This window comes from Sesamum indicum, linkage group LG6 (genome assembly GCF_000512975.1).
Source record: "Sesamum indicum cultivar Zhongzhi No. 13 linkage group LG6, S_indicum_v1.0, whole genome shotgun sequence".
Taxonomy (NCBI): Eukaryota; Viridiplantae; Streptophyta; class Magnoliopsida; order Lamiales; family Pedaliaceae; genus Sesamum; species Sesamum indicum.
The window spans coordinates 21,643,360-21,669,274 of record NC_026150.1 but is presented as its reverse complement, the minus strand read 5'-3'; the positions used below and the strand labels follow the sequence as shown (position 1 = coordinate 21,669,274).

Genomic DNA, 25,915 nt, shown 5'->3' with positions numbered 1-25,915 from the left:
ATTTGGGTTGGGGTGGGGGGGTGGGTGGGGGGGGGGGGGATGAGTATGGTGGGTATGAAATGCAAGGACATAAAGACGCATGCCAAGTTCCAAAATGGTGCAAGTAATTTGGAATTTGATAATGATGAAAAAGGGGTTTGCAGATACGCAAAAAGGGACGCCCATTCCCTTTTGCTTATTTGTGTATACGCCTCTTGTACATATATAAAAAGTGTTGAGCACCAAAAGCTTGGATTTGGAACTTGTCTTCATATCATCATACGGATGCCTACCTCAGGATTCACGACTTTCGGACAATAAGTAACAACTACTGTATGTCTGTATCTGTATCCCCTCTCTACCTACCTACACACATACTTATATATGTGTGTGTGTTTGTCGTGATTTGAGAGGTGTGGCATTGGCATGCCAATTGCTATTGTGTGTGTGGTGGCCCTGGGCAAGACTTGTCACGGCGAAAGGACCACTGAATGACCCTGTGGAATTGACTTTGGAACACAGGCATGATTGAAGCATTGATTTTTAAAATTTATTTTTCTTCTTCTTTTTTTTTGTGTGTATCAAGTGTGAAAATATTAAAGTTATGAATCACATTGTTTTAATAAAATATAATTTCTCATTATGTGATATTTCTTTATTGTGGTGAAAATATTAAAGAGTATGAACCATGTAATATTAATATAAAGCACGTCTCGTTAAAATTATAACTTAATTCTTGATATGTTATGTTTTCGTATTGGGTGTATATAAAAAAGATCTTGATCGTAGATGAAGTGCATGGCCAGCAAATGGGAGGAGGGGCCGGGCCAAACTTTGGTTGAACCCAAAATAGGTCCAGTTAAATGAGTTCAAAATGAGTCATGTACACAAAAACACAATCTTGAGCAATTCCTTGAGTCCAAGGAAACTGTAAGAACGATATAGGAATCTGATGGTATAAAATAGCATGTCCATAGAGAAGTGAAATTGTGAGGATAAAGAGAAAAATCAAACTTGAATTACAAATTTTGGAAGTACAAAATTGAACCGAAAGATTGCTATATAAACTGTAACGGTAATTTCAAAGTACAGCAAGGTTATGAAGAATAATGCACTCCCTAGGCTGATAACCTCGTGCCATGAACTCGAATCGTGTTATGAGTTCTCCACATTTGCTCTGCTCAGTTCTCTTGAAGATTCCATCAACTTGCCAAGACTTCTTAGCAGCTTTCGAAGAGTATATGCAAATTCAAGGATTGCAGCATCTCATGCCCTCTGCATGTGAAGTGCGAATCAGGAATCCCTTGGTTTCCTTGGCAAATAATCATTAGGTCATCTTCTCTATATTATTCTTTTTTCTCCCCAAAGCGCCAGCTGCTGTTGATTTATGAATCAAGAATGGAATATGAAATGGATGCAAATGAGCTATCTATTTTTCTTGCCTTGCTGCCAATTCTTCAATCCCATTGCTCCTAACCGTTCTGATTCCTTCAACTTGAAGTTCATTTCATCAACCAATAACTTGGTCCTGGACTCTGGCACCATTCCCTTCGACATCATCTCCACAAAGTACTCCAATGCATACTCTATCTTTCCTTTATCATAAAGCCCATGAATTATGATTGTGTAAGACCGTTGATCAGGTCCCAATCCACTCCTCTCCATCTCATTCCAAGTATATTTCAACCTTCCTTCATCTCCCCATTCCATGAATAACCTCAACACCAAGTTGTAAGTATCTGCTTGCAGCTTACATCCACTCTTTTCCATCCTCTCCAAGATCCCGTCAACTTCTTCAGGCTTCTTAGCAGCCTTCAACAAATAACCATAGGTTAAGTCATTGGGTGCACAACTCTCTCCCTTCTTTTCCATCTCATGCAACAGCTCATGAACTTTATCCATCCTCCGAATCTTACACAAATGCTTGATAAGCGAATTATAAGTAGCAACATTTGGTGAACAATCCCTCTCATTCATCACACTGAAAATCTGAAGAGCCTCAGGAATCCTCTTCTTGAAACACAATCCATCAATGACGGTATTGCAAATAGCCACATCCGGCCTGCAACCTTTCTCCCACATTGTCCTCAGCAGCTTCACTGCAGTGCTGATTTTCCCAGACTTGCTCAATGAGTTAATGAAAATCCCATAGGTAAATTTATCCGGCTGGCACTCTGATGCAATGATATCCTTCCAAAACCTCTTCGCATCAGGTAAACTACGCAGCACACACCATCCGTTAAGAATGATATTCCACGTCTTGATATCATCTCTAAATTCACTTTTCTTATTGCGGAACAAGACCTCGGCTTCCTCCACGTGCTTATACCGGCAAAGCGACAACAAAAGCGTTTGAAATGCAACCAAGTTGCGTTCGAGTCCAAAATCTTCTATCTTGTTGAAAAACTCAATCGCTTCATCAACTTTATGCGCCGCCGAAAATCTGCTTACCACAATGCCATAAGTGCGCTCATTTATCAAATTTTTTCTCCTCGACATTTCGTCGAGCACTTGCAGGAATTCCTTAAACCTTTTCATTCGCCCAAGAATATCAAGAATTTCATTGTAGATGGTAGTACCCGGCAAAAATCCAATTAATCTCTTGGTTCTGCAAACCCAGATGAAGAATGCGTAAGCTGGTTTCCAGTCCGATCGGTGCCGTTTGAGCACATTGAGAATCAAGTCTTCTGACAACGAGAGATTGCATTCGTCGAGCCGCTGCCCAATTCCTTCAATAGGCTCCTGACAATGAATCTTTAAGAGGGTTTGAATGTTAAGCGCTTCATTGTCAGTGGTGGTGTTTCCAGGCGCGTTTTGCAGTAATTGTTTGGTGGGTTTGTGATTGTTAGTGAAATTACTTGGATTAATCTGATGATAGTGCTGAATTGAGACAGAAAATACAAGAAATTTCCGTGAAATGAATGGTGTGTGAACCGAGGAATGCAAAGACAATAAACTATGGATTTGCAGGGATGGTAGTCGGAATCTGCGATGCATGCTTAGCTCCAACTTTGTAATAGTTTTAGCACACTTTCATTCACCAGAGCAGCTGTAAACAAGAATAACTCTCAAATCCTTATATCGTAAAATCTCTACAAATTAATAATTTTGGAACCATAAAATTTTATTAATTTAGAGAGATATTAATTTATTGATAAATTAATATTTTATTAATTAAAAGAGAGACATTTTAAATTCAGCAAATTTAGTACATATGTATTGAAAATAAATGAATTCATATATGTTTCATCGATATATTCATGAACCAATCAATTCTTTGTAACTAATTAAATATATTCAATTTATTGTATACAATTAACTATTATATTCATAAACGCATGTATTAATTCATTGAAATTACTTAAAATCATGTTTACATTAATTTGTTGCACTTAAATAACTATTATAGCCAATTAAATATATTCATGCATGATGAATTAAACATATACTATATAAATCTCAACATGAAAATAAAATAATTCATAACACCCAACCATGTCTTTTCATCTAAAAGGCATCGCAAAATTATTCATGAATGATTAAATGCGTAAATCATTACATATTTTATATTTTAGCAAATTACCATAATATTTATAATTGTAATATTTCTGAAATATTAATTTAGAGTTTTTAATGGGACCTAATATTTATAAAGAAATTTTTCAAAAAATTATTATCTTATCGAATTTGATGATTTTTTACAAAGGCCCAAATCAGAACTGGAAGATTTTATTATTTTAGAGAGTTTATTAATTTATGGAGGTTTTACTATAGTTTTCTCACTAACATAATAAATATGTATATTATTTATCTTAAAAAGCAAAGAAGCCAAAGGAAAGTACTAAGTAATATAGGGAGAATTATGTTTTGGGTCCCTAAGTTTGATGACTTATTTGCTTTTAGCTTCTAAATAATCACAATTTATAGTTTCGGTCCAGTAATTGACAAATTTGACAGAAAAGCATAACGCGCCTAGGTAAATTACCCACTTTGTCATGCTTGAAATATGGATTTTTTTTTTAATCTTTTTTTCTAAATTAACTTCACAATTGTCTTATTCATCATTTTCACACACTTCCATAGAACATTGAAAGCAAAAGGCAATGGAACATGAGTTCAAACTTCAAAACTCATCTGATTGGAACAAATTTTATAGAATTTCTTAGTCGATTTTAGAAGCACAACCTCCGTGCTTGTTTTGCAATGGATTTCATTCTACTGGGAAAGAAAGAAAACGTTTTTTTCTAATATTTTAACTAAAATTAGTGTGCTTATGTTGTTGATAAGTGCACAATTTACCATATTTTGATAATGATTATACCTTTCTTTTGAGCTAAAATACTTTTATTCATATAGATTTATTGCATTTCCAGCTCAAAAGATATGATGAGGAGTAAAAATGGCATAATTGAGTTAAAAATGGCAATTGAAGACATTTAAGGAAGGAATGATAAAATTGTACAGATTTGTTGTTTTGAATAGATGTGCCCACGCTTAATGTTGCGGTCAACTCTGAAGAAAAAGGAAAGATGCGATTTATGCTGAAGAAAAAGGGATGATTCCTCTATGATTTTGAAAAGAATCCTTTGGGATATTTGACTGATGCAAATGAATGATTTGTTAACTTTTTAGAGTCAATTATGTACCTAACCATCTTCTATGTCTAGATTCACAGGAAGCTTATAGTATAAATAGGAGGGCATCTAAAATCCATAGGGACTATTGACGATTTTATCTTTGAATTCTTTTTAAATGTCAATATATTTGCCTAGTTATTAATGGAATTCCACTTCTTTTTAATGTGTTCTTCTATTAGCATGTTAAGCTAATTTTCTTATTTTCTGGTTAAGATTAAGGTGATTGCTTGATTCGTAAATGTTGTGAGATCTAATTCTACGCTTACTACTCTTGTTAAAATAAGTATTTATGTTATTCTCTGTGCTCTTACTACAAACATTTGATTTATGAATAAAACGGTCCGTTCATTACCAAGAAAGTTTGTTTAGCTAATTGAACTTTGCAAATTCGTGTAATTGTTTATTTAGTTTAATAATTAGTAGCAACATAGCATGATTGATTATGTCATAATAGTTAATTATGTAATGAGGAATGCATGATCTAACTTAAATGAATTATTCTCAGATGAATTTGTTAGTTAGAATCAGACATTTCTAATTCTTAATATTGTTGATGGATTAAATCTTGTGGACGTTCCCATGGTTGTTCATTGATTAGGGATTTAGGCAACAGTCGTACCTTGGCTGATGAAAATATAAGAAAATGTGAGATCATTAGATCGTACCAATGACCATATCTGGTTTATTTATTTAAACAAGTGTTATATTTGCATCGATGATCAACCAATAGGATCAAGCATGAACACAATTTTAACCGAAAAGGTCGTCTATATTTACCTCTTTTAATTTTATTATCTCTCTAATTTAATTTAGTTTTTATTCTTCTTATAATCAAATCCTCCCCTACTATTTTTTATCTTTAAAGGAATCGACTTGAAATCAATTTATGAAAAATTGACCCTACTTCCACTTATACAAAAATATATGTAGAAATTATTTTTTATGATCTCGACACCTATCAATTATTCAGTGTAAAATCGAGCATTTGGTTGCTTGTCCTAACCATTTCAATAGTTTTTTTATTTTTATAACTCACTTTGCGATTTGGATTTGCCTCAACCCGCCCTCACCTCAACTCAAGTTCTTACAAACTTTCAAATTTTTCTCAATTTCAATGCCAAAAGTCAAAAGGTATGATAATTTTACAAAATTATAGTACATTTGATTACTTTTATTTAATTATTTTATCTCTTTGGTTACTATAACTAATTATGTTGAATTGGATTGTACATTTATTTTATTTTATTTTATCTTTTTACTTATAGAATATAGTGATATATTGTATATATATATACATATATGGGTTAATTAATTTTTTTAATTCGATTAGACAGACTGGATCAGTGATTTAGTGATTCGATAACTTAATCGATTCGATTTCGCATCCAATTGTAAAAACATTAATTCTAGAAAAGAGACAAATTAGTTTTAAACCCTACAAAATTGAGTTGAATTACCTCATTTCAACCTCATGTACATGTCACGTGAGGCATTTTCACTAGATTTGATGTATAGATGATAAAAATAAATAAAAAAAATCATTTGAAGGATCAAAATTGTAATCTGGAATTATTTAGGGGTTAAAAATGAATAAGAGTTTAGAGATAAAAGATATATAATTTTCGGGGTAAGATCATATAGAGGTCTACATGTATGATAGACGGATGAAAACGTGATACTTGATAACGCGACTTATTTACTTGCAAACGATTTAAGAGTTCAGAGTACTTTGTTTGGATTTGGAGAGTGCAGAAACAGATTGAGAAAAACGGCGCCCGCAGTCGTTCCAACTTTGCTCTCTTGTCCCATGAATTCCAATTCCTACTTCTTAATTTTTCTCGTATTTATTGGTATCTACTCATTTCTCTGCTCGTTTTCTTTTCTTTCCGTTGATCTTTTTTACAGGTAGAAGGAGAAACAGGGAAGAGGAAGAATTGGTATAAAAGGAAAAGCACACAAGACAATGGGGAGAACTGGTTCTTCCTCCAAGAGAAAATCGTCGAAGAAGAAGCGCGACAAGATTTCCTCTCAGGTTGTTTTTTCTCCTCCGTTACTGTATGGTTTTAACTTTTCCGATTTAATGCCAATCTGTATGTAGGTGTCTGTAGTAATCTTGTAATTTGTATATGCTTTTAAGAGTTGATTTTGAATTGTAAATTTATGAGTCTTGATGTGGGATATTTTCGATTAGTTCTTATCTCTTTGGTATGCCCTTTCTTTGGTTTAACAATTAAGCTGGTGAAAAACCCATTTTAAAGATCGAATTTTTGAAGCAAGTAATTGTGTTAAACCCAGGTAATGTCATTTTGTTCTGGAAAAAAGGTAGTACATTGTACTTTTCGTGGCACGGGTTTGCTTGAATCTGATTTATTGGACATTAGTATGAAGTAATTCTCCTGTCTCTGGGTGAATTATGTTTTACGGTTGGCTTTTGCAGAAAAAGAAGAATTGGAGAAAGGAATCTAAGAAGCGTCGTCGCGTTAATGATTCAGTTTCTTCGCACTCTGATGATGATTCATTAAGTGCAAAACATACTTCGTCCTCCACTTCAAAATCTAATCATAGGAGAAGAAGAAATAGAAACAAGAAACTTCGTCGTGACTACTCGGTGTCATCTGATTCTGATGATCTGTCTATAAGGTCTGATTCTGATTCCTTGTCTACTTATGACAGTGGTTTTAAGCACAGGAGGGCTAGACGATCAAGAGTTGGTTTAAAGAGTAAAAGTAAACGGGCTCGAAGGAGATCTGCTAGCCCCAACGTGGACGCAGATGCACACACTGTCAGAAAAAGGAAAACATTGGGTAGAGATAGTGTTGTTAAGCCAAGAAAGAAATCTTCCAAAAAGAAGTCCAAAAGACATTTGAGCAGCTCTTCAAGCTCTGATTCAGAGAGCTGCTCCACATGCCAAAGTACTAGTAGCAGCAGTAGTGCTGATCGTAAGCGTCGAAGGAAGAAAGGAATTCTTAATGATGAAACAGAGAAGCTGAGAGGTGGGGAATCTTACAAGCCTCGGAAAAAGCGGAAATTAAGGTCTCCAAGTTGTTCTTCTTGCCGTAAGGATAGTGATCACAGTTTTAGTGTCAGTGATCGTGATGGGGTATTGGCTCCTGTCACTCACAGCAATGTGGCGTTAGCTCCTGTGAGTAATTCTAGACGGCTGAGATCAGTTATTACCATTGCTGATCAACCCCGTGATGAAGGGGAAGACATATGGGAGAAGGACCCCCATAAAGAAGAGATTGTGTACAACCATGATGATTACCCATCTCCCAGAAGTCTGAACAGTAATGAAGGGGGAAGTAAGATGGATTCAGATGGCCAGTCTTATGTTGCATCAAATAAGAGAATTTGTGTGGAAAATGTCCTTGATGAAAATGCAACTGAACTGAGAATATCTGGAATTGATGAAGGTGATAAAGACAAAGCTTGTAATCTTCAGTCCGACAGAGCTCATATGAAGAATTTCAAGGCGAAAGAGATTGATGAGTCTGCTCCTGTTGCTGCTTTAGGTGGGGGTGATCTGGAGTCGATCTTGAGGCAAAAAGCTCTGGAAAATTTGAGGAAGTTCCGAGGGGGGATCCACTCAGGTCCGAGGAGTTCTGGTCCTAGAATAAATAACGAGAGTGATTTGAATGGGTCATCCATTGGAAGGGTTGATAATGTTCCGAACAAATCAACCAAGCAGGGTGACTCTAATCTTCAAGAAATTAACCAGACAAGTGGGCCCTTTTTGAAAAGAGATTTTCCTCTCTCTGAGGTTAAGAAACTGCCAGATGAGGAACACATTGAGAACCCTGGAATCACTGAACAGACTATCGTACATCCAGCTGACAAGATAGCAATTTTAGAAGGGCCAGAAGAGGAAAAATGCACCACTTGGCCTGCTGTTTTGTCAAAAACCTTATCAACAAGTGAGACTAATCCAGGAGCGGGAACTATTAATGCCTGCAGTTTGTCTAACAAAGAACCAGCATCTTCTGAGCGACCAATATCTGGAGAACACAGCTTAGAACATAAAAAAGATGAAACTAAGGACGGTTCTCAATTCGAGCAGAAAACGATGTCAGTGATGAGGGGAGGTGAGATGGTACAGGTAAGAGCTTTCCTGTAGCATGATTCTGGAAGTGTTCATGATTCTTGTCCAAATTATGCATGATTCATGACGTTTCATATTTCTGTTTTTATTGCTTTTGATATCATAACATTTGAATCTTTACCAGGTGAGCTATAAGGTTTACATACCAAAAAAGACCCCTGCTCTGGCTAGGAGGCAACTCAGACGGTAATGTGATAATTGGATTTTGGCTTGTAGGATTTGTTAGACGATACTGGCTCCCAACTTGCTCTTTTAGCTCGATAGGGAATGCGAAACAAGGACATATTGATGAATTATCTGGACAAATAACTTTCAGTAATTGAACTCACAAACTTTGAGAAAATGTTTGGTATCTTTATTGGTAAAATGTTCACTGCATATTTCTTTCTCAGTTAAAATAACTGCAAGAAATATTGTTGGTTCTAGAAATAACGTTTGCATCTTTGCTTGGTCAGTAGTTGATCATTTTCTGTTTTATCTTCTCATAAATGCATATGAAGTAATAGAGCAACTGCCATCCTTGTGCAATACAAATAATACTCAATAGTATAGAATATATTGCTTGACTTGAGGAACCAGTTGCGAATGGTGTAAGTTTGTCAGGTTAGTCCTTTTGTTAATTCTGCTTGTTTAACTCTCTAGAGTTTGCTAAACATAGTTCTCAGCTTCTCTTTTTTATGCTTATAGCTTTCTTTCTTTCGCTTTTTTATTTGGAGAGAACTGCCTTTACACCCTTAGTAACTTCACGAGGCTCTGAGTTTTTAGTTTTAAGGAGGCGGCATTCGGACAATCCATATAAGCTATCTGCTATTTGGTGTTAACCGCTATAAAACCGAAACCATCATATTTGAATGTCCAACAGTGAAACATGGAAGTGAACCTTTTAAAGGTTAGAGTTCAATGTATGATGCATGACAAAAAAAAAATCAAATAGTACTCTGCTACATGAAGAATAATTCACGTAGTACAAAATCATAAGTGTATGAAGAATGCCTAATGAATTGATTTTGTATCACTTCATATGACATGCAAATCAATACGGAAGTGTGGTTCGCAGTTTAACTGATATCAAAATATTAATCTAAGTAGTGCCTGGTTCTGTTTTCTTTGAACCAGTTATGCAAGCCCAATCATCCATAGTTGACACATTGATGTCGTCCAGGAATTGGGAATAATGTTCTACCACAGTTGGAACCTGCAACAAAGAGAGGATGAGAAATCTGTTCAACTCCAGAATGATCCTTGAACCAAAATCAGTTTCTATATTTATCTATATCAGTAAAGGTAAAGCTACAATATTACAATTGAATTCCAAGATCAACAGAAGATTATCCGATTTTTTCCTCGTATGCTTAGGTTGTTGGACATGTGTTAGCATACCTGCTCAGATATGATTCCAGAAACACCAACTACAGCACCGGGCTTTGCATACGAGACAATTCGTTCTGCCAAATCTAGCAGGGGATATAATAATATGTTAGCAATTACCACATCGTACTTGTCTTTCTCCGCAATGATCTTTGAATTGTATAAATCCTGAGAGCTGATGTCCTCGTATGGACATTCATTCTCAAACTCAGGACCATTCTTGCTAGGAACAAGACTTAGCAGCAATTTCTCGGGTCCTATGTTGTTCAGAGCAGCATTATGTCGGGCTGATGTAATTGCTTGTCGCTCTATGTCGAATCCAACTGACAGATCCGCACCAAACTATAATCTCAGCGAAAAACGACAGATTCAGCAAAAGAGTATTCGGAGATTGTTGTAATATATAAGAATTTAGAGCGAAAAAATAATGGAAGGAAAATCATCTCAGCAAAAAGGGAGTATAAAAACCATGACATATGCAATACAGAAGTGAGCAATGTGTGTCAACTGAAGACCAACTCATGATGAATTTCTTCTGGCTTGGGCATGATTGATCGAATTTAGGTGAAAACAGATATCTTGAAAATCAACATTATAAATTGGAAAAACATGAAACAATAATTTCTATTTTTCTGGATTAGACAACTGCAGTAGCAACCCATTCCCTTGCATTATGATATCAAGAGGCAATGTCATAATTGAAAGCTTGGGGAAGAGGGCATAACATGGGTATTTGTAAGATTCAAATACCAGGTCAAGGGCTATAAAGTGGATTCTGGAATTGATTCAAGAACCAGTTCAGAAAAATCTCAATGTAAGTCTATCTTAAAAGTGAAGTACCTTTAGTGCTGCAATTGCAAGAACACCTGAACCTGTGCCATAGTCCAGAAAGTATTCTCCTCCGTTTACTAATCGACGCAGCAGTAATAGACACAACTTAGTTGTAGGATGTTCTCCAGTTCCAAATGCCAAACCAGGATTCAGAACTATGTTTATTGCTTGAAGATTCTGCAAGTCCAAGTACACACAATGATTTTATATATGTCATCATATCACTTCACAAAATTAGTGCAAGTATTTATAAGAACAGCTGCAAGCATATGCAAAGCAAAAATATATGGAAGCTTCCTACTGGGGGATTTCTCCATTCAGGCACAATCCAAAGTCCCTCTGTAATTTCCACTGGATGAAAAGATTCCTGAAATAGATATATACATAAAAAATAAAAAAATCCACAGTGAGCACCTAGTTAGCAAAGCACAATTAGCTGATATGTTCAACTTACTGATATGAGGTGAATCCATCATCTTTAATTGTTCACCTTCAAGAGTTTACTAATATTCACAACCAAAAATTTGTGCTATGTTGCAAAACACCAAGTAGGCAGCATTTGCTCATTTTCTTTTGTGAAGTGAGTCAGGTGACAAAGCTGAAAGTGCTCTATGCACCTATACATATTGCAGAAGCTATAATGTCTGGTTTCAAAAGCGCCACAGCAAAATGGCCACATTTACCTGAGTTTGTTTGATCCAATCAGTGTGGTCATGCATTTCAACTTTGTAATTAGGTATCTCTTTCAATCCAACTGAATCAGCAGCTCGTGAAATGCAATCTTTCACATCCTGGTCTACGTCAAATGTAGAACTGATCCATATCTGTATATTAAAATTACCAAAGTTGGCTACCACGACAAGGGTCTTGCCATATAGGATTACTAATGCTACCTCCCGTTTACGAAGATATTACTCAGCATCATAAAAAATGGATTTCATCTTCATACAGTAAATCAATCAAGTTGGCTAGTTTTTCGTTTTTGGCAGAAGCTCCTGAGCAATTAAGTTAATTTGTCTAAAAATATTTGAGAAACAATAAAAAAACATAAATACTAGAAACTGATACTTCACGATTCGAAGTTTTTTCCCAGAATCATCAATTTGACCGTAGTCAAAAGTAAATAATAGAAACTTTAGGGTTTGATTGTGGCCAATACGTTACAAACGTTAATTCAAATCGTAAATTGCCAAGCTCGCCTAACCTCTTCACCGGACTCGTGGCTGTCTAGTTCATCAATGGTAGTGGAACTGGCTCCGAAACACAGAAGAGACTCCGAGAGCACGTCCTAGTTTAAAAAAATTGACTTCTTAAGATCAGAACACACAGCATACTAGCACGGGATTCTGTCTACCACGGACAACGCAAACACACTATGAGAGAAGAACATGCAATGTCCTTACAGCAACGTGTCTCGGGCAGCAAATGCGAACGGAAAGGTAATGTAAAATGAAGGCGTCATGGGCAGTGACGGCGCCATTGTGCAAGGGTAGAGTAGAACAATTGACAGCGGTGACATTGAGCCTCGATAGTAGTTGCTGCCTTGCCGCTCTGGCTGAGGGGACGAACGAGAAGCGATTCGGTGGAGGAAGGCAATGTATGCGGCGGAGGAAGGAGAAGAAAGTGGTGGCAGAATTGCAGTACGTTAGATGTTTGAAGAAATGACTGCAAAGCGAAGAGAGTGGCAGTGACATGGACGCAAGTTGGATGTGTTAAGAATTTGAGTCCGTCCGTTGTGTTTTCATCTTGAGTCGGACAATATAAATTAGATTTGATAAAATTTAAATCAATCATATAATAAATATAATATATTATTATATACTATTTCGATCTCTCAAATGTTATTTTGGTAATATTTCATATTATTATGTACACAAATATTTGTCATATACTTGATTTGTTTAAGAATGAATCAATAGCAGTTGAGCTTTAAAAGGCACAATAATTTTAGAGGACTTTGTTGTTTAAGGTATAGTTGAGGTGATATAATAATTAATGTCTGAAGAGAAACAAATTTGATTTGATGTAGTGGAGAGAGAGAGAGCAACCCAAAAACATGTCAAAGATAAAATTCGGTGTTTTTCCCGCAGAGCAGCAGAGAGCAAACAGGAAAGATATGGTTTTCGCCCCCAACCCCCTCTCTCTAAGCGTACCCGAACCCGCATTCGAGTCCTGGCTCCGCGACTCCGGCTACCTCGAAATCCTTGACCAGCGCACTACCGACCTCCACCGCATCTCCACCACCGCTAAACCCTCTAATTCCGCGGCCCACTCCACCACCACCCCCACCCCCACTTCGATACCTCCTAAGAGAGTGTTTTTTGTCTCACGACTCTTTTCCCCCATCTGGACTCTTTTATCGCTCCTCACCTTCAACCCCTTTTCGAAGCTTGCCACCGATGACTTTGCCGCCAATACACCGCCTTGGACTCTGGCCTTCTTTGGCTCCTCTGAATCGTACTCGTTCCCGTCTTCTCCTTCCCAGGCTCGTCTCCGTGTCCATGAGAACGTCAAGCGCTTTGCTCGCAATTATGCCTCCCTCTTCGTCCTCTTCTTTGCTTGTTCTCTGTAATTAATTCATCTCTCTCTGTAATATCTGTCTTTGTTGGTTTGTCTACGTTATATTTACCGTAGTAAGATATCTTTCTTTCTATCTGTTTTAGATTAAGAGCTGATAAAAAATGTTCGATGGGGTGAAAGATTGTAATTTAGCTGCTTTTGGAGATACAATTATCCGTTTTTTGCCGGTATTCGTTTGTGTGTATACAATTACCCCTTTATTGCCGGTATTCTACTGTTTGTCTGATGAACTACGAGTTGCATCTGAGTTAAGTCTGAGTTTGATCAAGGATTGTATTTTTAATGTCCCATTAGCTAGAAACTGTTGGATGAATTCATGTTTCCTTTGGGTATATTGGGGATAGTGATTGCTTCATGTTAATTTTAAAATCTATTTCTTGCACTCATTTATTGTCATTGTTTGAGATTTGTCCTTTATGATGGCAGGTATCAGTTGCCAATAGCCCTTTCCGGTCTTATTTCTTGCTTGGCTCTTTGGGATGTATTTAAGTTCAGCAGTGACCGGTGGGGCTTGGACAGATATCCTATAATAAGACAAACTTTGATTCGTATTGCTCAATGTGGTAAGTTTCTCCTCATCTTACGAATTTCTCTGCGCGATTTTTTGCTTTCTATTTTTTGCATCATGATGAGGCAGAGTGCATGTAGAAAAGCTATATTGAATATGAATCTTTTTTGCTTGAGCGGAAGAGATCCTCCACAACATCAATCCCTGCAGTAGTTTCAAAATCCTCGAGGATAGTGCTTCTCTTAGGTTTGATCTGTGCCTCTGCCTTTCTTGTGCAACACAGTTTATACCCTAATTGAAGAATATGATATTTTGAAATTGGCTTTCAAGCATGGTTGTGACTTGTGATAAGCAAGCAGTCCTCCTAGCTGTTGAAAATACAGTGATAGGAGACAGACAAACAAATAAGATCTTTCTCTGTATTTTCCTGATCTTTTCCTTTTGTTGAGAGAGAAACTTGTGTTCACGTGACAATGCCTGTAGTACTATCACCATGGTTGTCACTTTACTCATCATGGGGGAGGAAAGAGAGACCACAACTTTCTGGGGTTGGGGGTGCTAATATCCAAATGTCTGCAGCAGTACTTGCCTTAGGGAATGAGGAATGCATGGTTGAGAATTTAGCAGCATGCAACCTTGTGATCAGCATAACTCATTTCTAAGAACCCATTACTCCACATATTCCGTGTGAGTTTTGCAAAACATGTTTCTCTTCTTGGTGACAGTTCTCGTCCTTCTTGAATACAGTAAGTGACTTTCATCGTCTACATAACATCCTTGGGTAGGACCAGTTGTTATCTTGGTAAATGTAGTAGTAATTTGTTATTTAGCTTTGTTTGTTCTAGACTCTTCTTCTCAAGTGTTGCTTTCCATTACTATGGTTGTGCCTGCTGTAACGGCCACATGCTAGTAACTTGGCTTTTATTAATGGATAAAATTCATCGAGGTAACTCAGCCTCATTACAATTAAGCTCCATGTAATATGCCATGCCTTCATGGTATTGATAAAAAGCCTCACTTTGCAGTGACTGCAGTAATTCTGCTTATTTCCAACGTCCAGTTGGCTGTGTTCTGGGCTCTTGGTGTCAGTTATGCAGGTGAATTTGATTTCGTCGCATTTGTTTTTCCTACCTTTTGCGAGTTTTTCATGCGCTTTTAGTACTTGTTATGAGTTGATTCTATTCATTTATATTTCTGCAGTCATGATTCTACATGCCTCGTTTAGGAAGTTGACTCCCGCAAAGCAACCTGCTGTAAGAGGTGGATATAGGAGAACTGCTAGAAGATAGGACTAAGCCAAATTTTGTTGAGTAAAAGTCTTCTTTCCGTCTTTATGCTGAGTAAAGTTTTTCTTATATCAAATTGAGTGGTGGATAACATAATTATGAGTTGTGTCTCAGAAAGCCCTCAGTTTGATCTAGAGTTGGTTCGTCTTTATCTTTTTCCATAATTCAATTGTTAAAGTGGTTAGTCGTACGTTAACTTTTCAGTTTTTCCTGAAAATGTTGGTCAATTTTTGTAGCTGTATTATATATACATCATGTTCCATTGTAAATTTGGTATATTTCCTGCGAATGGAAGCTTACAGGAAAGTTTTGTGAAAAAAGACATGCACCATCTGGAAAGAGAGAATAAAATCATTATATTTCTTTTCCCAGGAAAAACTACAGTTTCCAACTCGTCCTCAGCCTTTGTCATCATTTCCCCTATATTTACCTTTTCCTCTGTTCTCGCCCCCTACTTAAGTTCAACTATGTGCTAGATTGTGTGGCCGAGCATGTGTTTGTTTCTACTCAGTCTCATGCACCTACGATATAAAACAATTCTTTTAGAAATTACAAGGAACTCTGCAGAGGTTTGGTATAGTTATGATATTTCTTGTTGTTTGAGAAATTATTTATTTTAATGGTTGTTTAAACAACTAGCTCAATTTATTAATCTTTGTTAGTTATTTATTTATTTTTTTGTGGTGAACCGATTTTAATTCCTTTATGCTCGAGGAATTATAATTTTATTTATTTTTTAAATTTTTTTGAATAAAGACAATATTTTTAAACTTATTTAAATCTTATTCATTGATTTTTTTTTCTTTTTATACATTTAAAAAAGAAATAACACAGCAAGAGAAAAATTGATAATTTCAAATTTATTCATAATCATGCCAAAGTGGGTAGATTTGATATATTGACCATGGGGAAAAAGGTTATAAATGTTTCTGATTAATCTATTACCAGTCGTTCAACATTGGCATTTTGCTGGAGGAATAAACCAATGAAGGCGAACAAGTGTATCTAGTTCCCTGCTCATTCAACAGTTTGTATAACTTGGTAAAAATACGGAGGAAACTGAACTGCTTCATCCTAATCTAGAGATTTCAAATAATTTGGCCACAATTTGAATCAGTAAAATTCATACAACGTACAATGACCTTGATAGATACAGTTTCTTGTTTCACTCTAGCGATACAAGGCAAACTACAGACCAATTGTCCGAGACCTTTTAAGTTGCGAAGGAAGAAAATAACATGAAAATTGTATAACAAAAATTACCAAGGCTATAAATTACAGTTTCCTTGGATGATATGTACATTGACTCATTTTAACTCGAACAACAGCAACACAAATATAACAAAAAATATTATCCAACCTCACTTTTCAAGAATTTAGATCCCGGGAGACATGGCCTTGCCATCTGCATTTATAGACGAAGAGAAAAGTAAGTACTCATCATACTTGATAGCGTGGCAAGGAAGGTGGCATCAGCTGAGCAGATTCAGAATTGAAGTACGGTGTATTGCTCTACCACATTGTCTAAAACTTGCAGTTGTGAGGAGAAAAAGGTCTCGGACTTTTATCCATTTGAGCATCATTAGTGCTCGGTTGTAATAACAAAAGGGGTCTGATATAGAGGTTTTGTTGTCTCAGTTTGCTAATGTGCATATTTTCTCTCTTTTCTTCATTAATATATTTTCTGAGAACGAGAGAAGTTTCATGCTTCCATTTAGCAGAATAGCATTTATGGGTCTAAGTCTAACTGGTCACATGTTAAGATAAAAATCAATCAGCCTTTTTGACAAACCTTGAGAGCAAGAACCTAGCAAGTGGGCTCATATTGGCATTTGAATGGTGATCCTTATTCTGCTGCTTTTTCTTGCTATCAGCTTCTGTGTTTGTAGCTGGTAGTTCCGCCTTGCCCTTTCCGAAAATCCTAGCTGCCAGCTCTTGTAGGTCCTTCAGGGACCCTTCCTTTGAACTACAAAAAATATTTACCTTCTTGAGAAAGATCGACTACTGTGCAGGTCATTTTACCAGTCTTACATGCTCAAAGGGTAATGAAGTCGTGAAATGCTAATGCACCTCGCCAGTCGCTGAAGCAACTTGGTGACAAGTAGTTCAGAAGACCCAGGCTTAACACGTTCCATGTCCATTAAAGAGTTCGCCACCGTCCGAAAGACTGATCCTTCTGAATCATCAGCAATTGCCTACATTATAAACATCAACAGGTCAAAGAGAATAGCAGCAATTACCAAATTCTCCTATCGATTATTTAATGCATTTTGATGGCTTCTATCTCTCAATTAACTACGAGGATGTCTCACTTAAATATACCTTTGCATAATCTTTAACCATAAAGAAGAATAGGAGTTGAGTTGTCTGAGTAATGGGCACAAAAATCTCAAATCAATATTGGCTAACAAAAGAGTAAGTTTCAATGGCTGCTAATCCTTTCCTTGAAAATGGCAAGGAAATTGTTGGATTCAAGGAACACGCAGACACATATGACTAGACTTGAAGAGAGAAGGATTAGATCAACACTACTCATGGATTAGAAAAACAGAAATAGGACTACCGTTTATGGCTTTAGAAACCAGGAGCAACAGATGCAGACAAGAGCAGAATGTGGTGCAATTTCTACATAAACTATTTTCATTTTATAAGACCAAAATATTAAGAGATTGAGTCCCGAGAGACAGTCCTCTTCAAGAGAAATGCACACACATCAAACTGACAGAGGGGGAGACGGGTAACTCAAACTATGATCCATCTCAAGAATATAATATGTAAATACCAAAACATTTCAATACATTTGAACTTGAGTTAGTGGAAGAAATGTAACAGCATGCTCAAGATTGCATCATCCATCGTCCTACTATCCTTCCTCAAATTCAGTCTATGCAATGCTTCTATCTATCTTATCTATCAGCTTCACAATATTGTAAATTTTCTAACAGTCATCATGTCAAGTATTATGTAATTCTCTGACCCTCATAAAACTCTGTCATCAATTATAATTTACCTCTGTCAAGCTGACATGTGGCGACCATACATTATTTGCTCCAAGTCCTTTAGCAAGAAAATTCTAGATGTCCAATCTATTCAAGGAGAAAGTTTCACCAGATTTGCCATCATAGGTCTGATAGGATTTGGATTCACTGTTGTCAAATACTTGGCTCTGTTAAGTTCTAGTTATAATAGTCTAACCTACTAATAACTGCATTTTATGTTTTCAACCTTCTTTTTCTCTTGTATAGTTAAATGTCCTAATATCTTTCCTCAGGTATATATTTTCAACTTGATCAACATACGGCACTGATGTTGAACTTAATCTGCAGAGATAAGATATTAATGCACAAATTCTCTTCCCTGTGGAAGAGATTATAATAGGACGGCAAATCCAAGAAGCTCTGAAACTATGAACAATGTCTAAGTGCTTACATCTTTAAGAGAAGGGATTAGAAGGACGGATAATGGGGCAGACAGAGCTGCTGCAGAACTCCTTGCATTGTCCTCATCATCACTTGTATAGCGCGAACTTGAAAATGCTTTTTGAGCATCAAAATAATCACAAGAATGTCTGGATTGGAACAGAAAAATTAAACATAAAAAAGAATGTGTAAGGCCAAATGCACCTTTTCCTGAGAAAAGATTCTGGCACTCCCCAAATGCAAGATGTTTAACTACCTAGGAATAGCTATTACCTTGATGAATCAGAACTTGTTGTTGGTTGCTCCGCTCTTCTGCTTTCTTGCACATCTCTGTTAACCTTGCTCAATCCAGACCTTTCCCTAACGTTTCCTTTTCTTCCTCCCTGAATTGCAGCCTTAGCCTAAATGAAATAGCAGATAAGTTTCAACAGAATGATCATGGAAGACACAAACTACTTACTACTATTAAAGCAATTTAAGTGAATGCCCTAAGATTCTACTACAGTATGGTCAATGTTAGACACAAACCATCCCAGGGTCTACAGCTTTCCTATATTTTTGACTTGATTGACTGAAAACGAGACAGGGTTTATATTATTCAGAATGCATGATAACCTCAGCAAGGTTCAATTCACTGTCTTCAACAGCTGCACTAGAAGTTCTTTCTTGAAGTCCAAGCCTAGACTTTGGAGTTCTGGGAGAATCTGAATCGTCGTGCTGCCCACGATAAACAACAGTGCCACTGATTGAACCATCTTCGAAAGAGGCAAGTGTGCTGCTAGACTGCAACACCAAAAGTGTCACCATTGATATCATTATAGCACAGCAGGAACATGAGTATCCTTTTGTAAAGCTCAACCAGTTGGACTCATACCATGGAACTTTGGTTGCTGAACAGAGAGGAGGGCTGAGATCCTCTTGGCGATCTTACAACAACAGTTCCCATCCCACTAACATCTTCCTGCAAGTGCAGGAGTATCTGATGGTAAAACAAAACAGATTCACAATATTCTACTTTTAAACACTTATAAGGATTTCAAGGCAATCCATCTATCAAAATTCAGTCTTGAACATCCTGAGTATTGACTCTTGAAACTTGAACATCGTTATTTTTCGGTGATTTAGACCGTAAATTGGAAACTATGAAAGTTGGATGCAAGTGTAAGTTATTGCTGGATTCAGTTCATAAAACCAATGAGTCAATTATGGAAAAAGCCGCACAGAAGTCAGATCAACAGCCAGTTTAAATATGAAAGTATGATTTTAAGCATTGATCAGAACAAGACGGCATAAATGTACCAGGGCTTATTTTCTCTGGCAACCAAATTAGCAATATGAAAGTATGCACGATAACAGTATCTGAAGTTCAAAGTGGAAACTAACATGATCCAATGATCAGAAACTACATCCTAACAACAAAAGCCAGGTCAACAGCCAAGCATAAAAAATCAAAGTGGTACTTCAAATGATTGCCACAGAAGGCAATATGATATTGCTGATGAAGTCTGACAATGTTTTTCTAGAGAAGATTCAAAATTTTCCCATTTGAATTCATTTTGGTTCCTCATTCATTCCGAATAAACTTGATCACCTGTGAGCAACCAGTCCTCAGGTTCGCAGAAATAAGTTACAGAAAGCAGTATGCGTCTAAAATATTTAATAAACAGGCAACAGCATATAAATACATAGAAAGTGATAGGAATACCATACATCTTCATCATAATCTTCTTGCTTTATTAGATGGTTAGCATCTTTCCTCGTGGATAATTCTGATGAAGTATGACGCATTGGTCCAGAAGCAGAAGACCGCTGGGTACCAGTGTCTAAGATTTTCTTAGTGGTATACTGATTTAATGGGACCTCGGGCTTCCTATCTCTCACCTGAGGTGGTCTTACTACACTTCGAACAGTTCCAGTGCTAGTTGATCCACCAATACTGAAGTCCCATCCACTATTTCTCAGACCCATTGCTTGACTACTGAAAACTGATAACAGTCAGTGTAACATCCACTAATGTGAATCAGGAAATATAACGCGTCAACAGATTCAACTGACCTGACTCGGACCGTGTCTTCAACTGCAGAATCTTTAGCCACCTTTACAGTTCCGGTAGCCTCCCCAAATGCAGTTGGACCATTGTTAGCTGTCTCTCCATCTATTTGAAACTTGGGGCGCTCTCTGCAACAATTGTAGGGTGTTACATCCAAAAATCAATTTGTACATTTGACACGGTATAAACTATGAAGATTGGAGGATATGCTAAGAAATTGACAATTAATGACCTGACTCTTAAGCATGTTGGAAAAAACTACCGCCACTTTTATATCTGCCCGTTTACAGACAAAATATTAACACACGCAATGCAGTACTTGACAGTTGGGATACAACAGTTTGTAAAAGACCTGCTCTTAAATAGCTATTAGACATGTAGCATTACAAAATAAACATTAGATAAGACACAAATGATAACGCGTAGTCGGTAATTAATTCTATCCGTCGCTAAAACACTCTGAGATAAATTTTCATGATGAAATATGTTATGAGGAGAAATTGACACACCTGATTCTCTCCACAAGCTTCGGACTCTTCCGAGCATTTCTTATAAAACGATGCTTAAGAAGCTCTTTCGCACTTGGCCTCTAAGATAGACAAGTGAAAAAACTGAAGTATAGCATGGGGAATAAATAAAGAAAGAAAGAAAGAAAAGAAAATAAGGAGTTATAAAACACAACTTCAAAATGACAAACAAGTTGCCAGTACACTCAACACTGAAGAGTTTGTTTACATATAGGTCAGAAAGAATGCAGAGCACAAGTTTTAGATAACATCATAACAAATAGATCAGACAATATTATTTTGCTTAACGAATGGAAAAATAGAGAGTACAAATCTAATTGGAAGTTATCACAAAAATCAATCTGATCCACGAAGCAGAGACAAGTTCAATGGAGAGGAAGCATCTTATAGTTCCTTCAGTTTTCTTTCAGATAAGTTCTTATCTGATGAGATTGACGAGAGAAACTATTAAGCATCCATCTGGTGACTGTAAAGATTTTTTACTATAAAGACCAAGTAACAAGCAAGTCCCAAAAAGTACGCATCGGATGCTGGAGGGTTTCATATTCTTACTCAAGGAGTTTGGAGTATACGCATAAAGTGCTTGACATTCTTTTACTGTAAATGCATCAAATATGGATTGCTTAATAGTTAGGTTACCAGAAACAAGGCCATTCATTATCAAGTTGATGGAAATGCATTAAAAAAAAAAATTAAATGGTCAATATCTCTACTAAAAAAGACATATTTCAAGACTTGGACATATCAGTTGGATGTTACTGTTTATTCATAATAGACTGCCCAAACAGATAAGACGAGCATCCACCTGTAAGCCAGCTGATCTGTTCACCTCCAGTGCAACTTTTTAGGCCAATAAGCCACTTGAAAAGTTGAATGTACCAATGCAACAACAAAGGATGCCTTATATCATAATAGGGATTACAAGTCTGTATACACTAGGACTTTAGAAATTATAAGACTCCATTTCTTTGTCGAGACCACAGTGGTTTGAGTCTAGGGCGGATTCGCCAAAACCCAGGCCTCACCCACCAAGAACTTCTTGGACCCAACACACCCCGCCCCGGACCTAGTGGCCGGCAGATTAGACCCGCTAGGCCTGGTTTAAAATTTCCAGAAGATTAAAACTATCCTTTTTTTAAAAAAAAAAATAATATATCATAACTTTCTAAATATGAGACAATAATATTATTGAAAACAAATACCCTTTAGTAAATGTATTTATCCATATTTTAGGCGTTAAACTATTAAAACTTTCAAAATATGTTGCTTTTATATATAATTAAAAATACAAACAATTTGTATAGTTATTTTAATTTATAAAAGTATACATGTAAGTAGAGATGAAATATACATCATATGAATACATATATATAACTGATAAGAAAATATAATAAATACTCTGCATCCAGGTCAGGTCTGACTCCAAAACATCAAAACTTGAGACCCGGTTATGGTTTGAAAACGTTGGGTTCGGGTCTAATGTGGACCCATTGCCATCTTTCTTTGTGAAGCTCTAAAAACCGAAAGCATAAGTTGAACAAAAACATAACTACCACGGATACATAGCATAATGCCTTGGGATATAACATACCAGATGGGGGCAAGTAAACCATAAATCTCACTACAGGATCTCAGGTAAGCATGTCTTCTTCTTAGAAGACAAAATCCAAATAAAAGCATCAGTCTTTGAATTCTAGGAACTAATAGTAACAGCTGCAGATGCAATTCTCCACTCCACACATCAAGCCAATTTTAAATTCCAGACAATTTTGTTTATGGAACCCTCCCATTCATGCAAAATAAGCCAATTTGAAGCCCCATTTTAAACTACAAGCACATAGTCCCAGTGCTCATAATAACATTGAGAAAGAGAAAAAAAGAGCTTGAAGTTCCACATGCCAACCAGGAACAGTCCATAAATGAAACCAAACATAGTGCTCCTGTTTAGTGCTTCAGAATTTGCATTTGTTTATGTAAACCCTAAGGCGCCCACCAATTGGAAATTACAATGGCTGAAATAACCATCAAGCGCAAGTAATTCATTGCATATGCACAAATAATGGCAGAGTCAAAGGTAGATAGACAAATCCAACCCATAACACAGAGACATGTAGAGATTCAGAGTAAAAAGAAGCTACCTCTGCTGGATTTTTCTTCAAACACAGTGAGACAAATTCTTTCATAGGACGAGAAAAGTGCTCGTCAAGCTGCATATCAGACAATAATGTGAATTCTACAAATTATGGGAAATAAAAGCTATTATATAAAATCACTGGGAAGACCGCAAAAGTAGACCTGTGGTGGATTCTCTCGCGGAATGATGAAAAGCACCCTCATAGGATGGAGATCGGCCAGGGGAGGTTCTCCTTTTGCCATCTCAATTACTGTTATCCCTAGAGACCAAATATCTGCCTGTTTCAAGCCAGAGCTCCCACATTATGATGTGGAAGAATAAAAGAATTTCAAGACAGGATATTTACAAGTAGTATTATCAATGCAATGAAATTGAAATGGGAAAACTAAGGATGATTGATACACAAATACCTTCTCATTGTATCCTTCAGAATTCTGAATTACTTCTGGAGCCATCCAGAAAGGTGTCCCTACAAAAGTCTGTTACTTTTAATTGCATTAGATAGAGGTTGATGACTGAATTCCCATCTCAGCATAATACATATCCAAACTAAAAAACAACATGACAACACAATTCAACCAAGTTTTCAGTAAGGAACATTATTCATCATTCTAATAGATATCTACCATGGACATAACAAAATAGATGGCGACTCGACAAAGGCAAGGAATTTGGTCAAGGCAGTGATGCTATCATTGCATGAAGCAATTAATGAATCCAAATTGTTAGCGACACTAAACGCAATGAGACCATGTTAACACATAAGAGTTGCTATGACAAGTTTAAATAAATGAGCCCCCCTCTGTAAGAGACCATACATGAGCAGGGCTAAGGGGGGAGAGAAAAAAACGACATAGTACCAGAACTCTGAGGAGGGCAGAGTGATAGGACAGTAATAAACTTCACAGCTATCAAAATAAGGAAGAGAGGTTTCTGATGTCATGTGTGCATATTTCAAGGAAAAAAATCTCAAAGATAAGTAATTATACCTTCCTTCTAGAGATTGTCCGCGTTAATTGAGCAGAAACACCAAAATCTGCAACCTGTATCAGATGAAAGACAATAAACTATGTGCTAGCTGTAGTTCCAACCCAAAGGCAATATCTCTAAGATGGTGAAAATTATGTTAAACATGATGAATTTCTCTAAAGTGTAACCACAACAATTATACCTTGACATCACCATTCTCTGTCAACAAAATGTTTGCCGCTGCCAAAACAACAATTATTTTTATGTTAAAGCAAGAAAGAGTTAATCAGAAGATTGATACAATGACTAGATGGAAAGGCAGTAATCTGCCTTCACATGAAGATTGAAGAATATAAGAGACAGCTGTAAGAGGCCGTTTGAAATTTAGAAGGATAGCAACTGCTGGATCAAATACACGACCATGTTCAAGAGCCAGACAAGACCTGGTTCAGGCAAACTAAGTGAGATGCTAACCCTACTAACATACCTTTAATATCTCGATGAATTTTCCCCTCACTGTGGAGATAGTCAATTGCATGGAGCAAATCACGTAAAATAGAAGCTATGGAAGCTTCATCAAGCGGCTGATTTGGTTGAATCTGCAGATGGATAAGACAGTATAGTTTAGCCAGTAAATCTCTGACGCACAGCATTCCGCTCCTTAACTTAATAATTCAAATACGGAAACATTGCACCTTGATGCAACTTACTTTCTGTGGTTATAATCTCATGCATTTGAGAATGAAAAATAGAAAAAATGGCAACACAAATGGGTGCACAGTAAGTCAAAGCATGGCATAACCCCAAAAATGGAGCACACTTCATATTAGTTCACAACTTTGAGGAACCAACCACTTACCTGTCATCAAAGTGATTTCTATTTCATCATAACCCTACTGAGATCATTCATGATCGTCCATCACGAGAGGTTAAAAAATACCAGGTTTCAACCCAGTGAATGCTATTCTCGATGAATATCCCAAGAAAGGAAAAGATGCATGGTTTACAATTTTACTTGTATATGATTGGAGTTAGAGATTTGTGCATATTGCATGAGATTTGCATAACCAGGAAGAAAATTGGATCTCCAATTGTGAATGTGGAAAAAAATGGTTTCCAGTGATCAAAGAGTACTATATGGCAAATTTGATGTCGACTATTCAATTTCTCTAGGAAAGGCCCCAAATTAACTACAACTACTCAACTTCACGCCCAACATGCTGCCAGTTTAAGGTATGGACTTAAAAATCTGGAATGGAAAAAAAGAAAGAAGCAAAAGGAAGGATCTATAATGAACTACCAAATCAGCAACTGAACCACCAGCCATGTATTCCATTATTATCCACAGCTTCGTTTGATGCAGATAAGAACCATAATAATCCGTGATATATGGGGATCTACATTCTGAAAGAACCGCAATTTCCTATCAAACAACGAGAAAGAAATAAAATAAGATTCATAAGTCACTATAGTTCCAATCCACAAAGTCATAGAAATGTCAAAGATACCTTTTGGATGTCTTCTCTTC

The 25,915-nt window shown here is 36.6% G+C and overlaps 5 protein-coding genes across 9 annotated transcripts in view; 2 read left to right on the top strand and 3 right to left on the bottom strand.

Annotated features, from left to right (window-relative positions):
• Positions 976 to 3,015, bottom strand: LOC105165407 (putative pentatricopeptide repeat-containing protein At3g15200). Its single transcript, XM_011084405.2, has one exon. It carries the CDS (start codon positions 2,974 to 2,976, stop codon positions 1,405 to 1,407), a length of 1,572 nt encoding a protein of 523 aa, XP_011082707.1. The 5' UTR covers positions 2,977 to 3,015; the 3' UTR covers positions 976 to 1,404.
• LOC105165404 (suppressor protein SRP40) lies at positions 6,346 to 10,213 on the top strand. Of its 4 annotated transcripts, none has more exons than XR_002287271.1 (5): positions 6,346 to 6,648; positions 7,054 to 8,712; positions 8,840 to 8,901; positions 9,878 to 9,999; positions 10,072 to 10,213. XR_002287271.1 is itself a non-coding variant. In XM_011084402.2 (4 exons), exons 1-4 carry the CDS (start codon positions 6,580 to 6,582, stop codon positions 9,857 to 9,859), a joined length of 1,818 nt encoding a protein of 605 aa, XP_011082704.1. In that variant the 5' UTR covers positions 6,346 to 6,579; the 3' UTR covers positions 9,860 to 10,082. The 4 variants fall into 4 exon arrangements, 2 of the variants coding, with proteins under 2 accessions (XP_011082704.1, XP_011082705.1); XR_002287270.1 differs by having other exon boundaries at positions 9,832 to 9,999; positions 10,072 to 10,088; XM_011084402.2 differs by having other exon boundaries at positions 9,832 to 10,082.
• LOC105165406 (ribosomal protein L11 methyltransferase) lies at positions 8,903 to 12,798 on the bottom strand. Of its 2 annotated transcripts, XM_011084404.2 has the most exons (7): positions 12,318 to 12,795; positions 12,119 to 12,202; positions 11,598 to 11,738; positions 11,216 to 11,281; positions 10,924 to 11,091; positions 10,096 to 10,425; positions 8,903 to 9,910 (listed from the first exon to the last, which is right to left on the bottom strand). In XM_011084404.2, the coding sequence occupies exons 1-7, from the start codon at positions 12,606 to 12,608 to the stop codon at positions 9,797 to 9,799; spliced, it is 1,194 nt and encodes a 397-aa protein (XP_011082706.2). In that variant the 5' UTR covers positions 12,609 to 12,795; the 3' UTR covers positions 8,903 to 9,796. The 2 variants fall into 2 exon arrangements, with proteins under 2 accessions (XP_011082706.2, XP_020550284.1); XM_020694625.1 differs by lacking the exon at positions 11,216 to 11,281 and having other exon boundaries at positions 12,318 to 12,798.
• LOC105165403 (PRA1 family protein H) lies at positions 12,892 to 15,608 on the top strand. Its single transcript, XM_011084401.2, has 4 exons — positions 12,892 to 13,482; positions 13,921 to 14,057; positions 15,028 to 15,099; positions 15,203 to 15,608. The coding sequence occupies exons 1-4, from the start codon at positions 12,971 to 12,973 to the stop codon at positions 15,289 to 15,291; spliced, it is 810 nt and encodes a 269-aa protein (XP_011082703.1). The 5' UTR covers positions 12,892 to 12,970; the 3' UTR covers positions 15,292 to 15,608.
• LOC105165402 (serine/threonine-protein kinase svkA) overlaps positions 16,357 to 25,915 on the bottom strand; it is a gene marked incomplete in the record, with an annotated part of 11,729 nt that continues 2,170 nt past the window's right edge. Inside the window, 18 exon segments of the mRNA XM_011084400.2 lie at positions 16,357 to 16,693; positions 17,081 to 17,254; positions 17,359 to 17,483; positions 18,718 to 18,856; positions 18,981 to 19,108; positions 19,323 to 19,490; positions 19,582 to 19,668; positions 20,418 to 20,685; positions 20,763 to 20,885; positions 21,267 to 21,346; positions 23,423 to 23,491; positions 23,580 to 23,696; positions 23,829 to 23,897; positions 24,408 to 24,461; positions 24,590 to 24,627; positions 24,875 to 24,986; positions 25,688 to 25,810; positions 25,896 to 25,911. Of these exon segments, the coding sequence (XP_011082702.2) occupies positions 16,657 to 16,693; positions 17,081 to 17,254; positions 17,359 to 17,483; positions 18,718 to 18,856; positions 18,981 to 19,108; positions 19,323 to 19,490; positions 19,582 to 19,668; positions 20,418 to 20,685; positions 20,763 to 20,885; positions 21,267 to 21,346; positions 23,423 to 23,491; positions 23,580 to 23,696; positions 23,829 to 23,897; positions 24,408 to 24,461; positions 24,590 to 24,627; positions 24,875 to 24,986; positions 25,688 to 25,810; positions 25,896 to 25,911 (1,927 nt within the window).

What these genes read in the sequence shown, in the direction of transcription:
- LOC105165407 (XM_011084405.2), bottom strand. Translation starts at nt 2,976, where the DNA reads ATGCATCGCAGATTCCGACTACCATCCCTGCAAATCCATAGTTTATTG.
- LOC105165404 (XM_011084402.2), top strand. Translation starts at nt 6,580, where the DNA reads ATGGGGAGAACTGGTTCTTCCTCCAAGAGAAAATCGTCGAAGAAGAAG. An exon ending in GGGGAGGTGAGATGGTACAG is followed by an intron (nt 8,713 to 8,839) that starts GTAAGAGCTTTC and finishes AATCTTTACCAG; the next exon opens with GTGAGCTATAAGGTTTACAT. An exon ending in GCTAGGAGGCAACTCAGACG is followed by an intron (nt 8,902 to 9,831) that starts GTAATGTGATAA and finishes TCTTTGAACCAG; the next exon opens with TTATGCAAGCCCAATCATCC.
- LOC105165406 (XM_011084404.2), bottom strand. Translation starts at nt 12,608, where the DNA reads ATGTCACTGCCACTCTCTTCGCTTTGCAGTCATTTCTTCAAACATCTA. An exon ending in GCCACGAGTCCGGTGAAGAG is followed by an intron (nt 11,739 to 12,118) that starts GTTAGGCGAGCT and finishes TTTAATATACAG; the next exon opens with ATATGGATCAGTTCTACATT. An exon ending in CTGGAATCATATCTGAGCAG is followed by an intron (nt 9,911 to 10,095) that starts GTATGCTAACAC and finishes TCTTTGTTGCAG; the next exon opens with GTTCCAACTGTGGTAGAACA.
- LOC105165403 (XM_011084401.2), top strand. Translation starts at nt 12,971, where the DNA reads ATGTCAAAGATAAAATTCGGTGTTTTTCCCGCAGAGCAGCAGAGAGCA. An exon ending in CTCTTCTTTGCTTGTTCTCT is followed by an intron (nt 13,483 to 13,920) that starts GTAATTAATTCA and finishes TTATGATGGCAG; the next exon opens with GTATCAGTTGCCAATAGCCC. An exon ending in GATTCGTATTGCTCAATGTG is followed by an intron (nt 14,058 to 15,027) that starts GTAAGTTTCTCC and finishes CTCACTTTGCAG; the next exon opens with TGACTGCAGTAATTCTGCTT.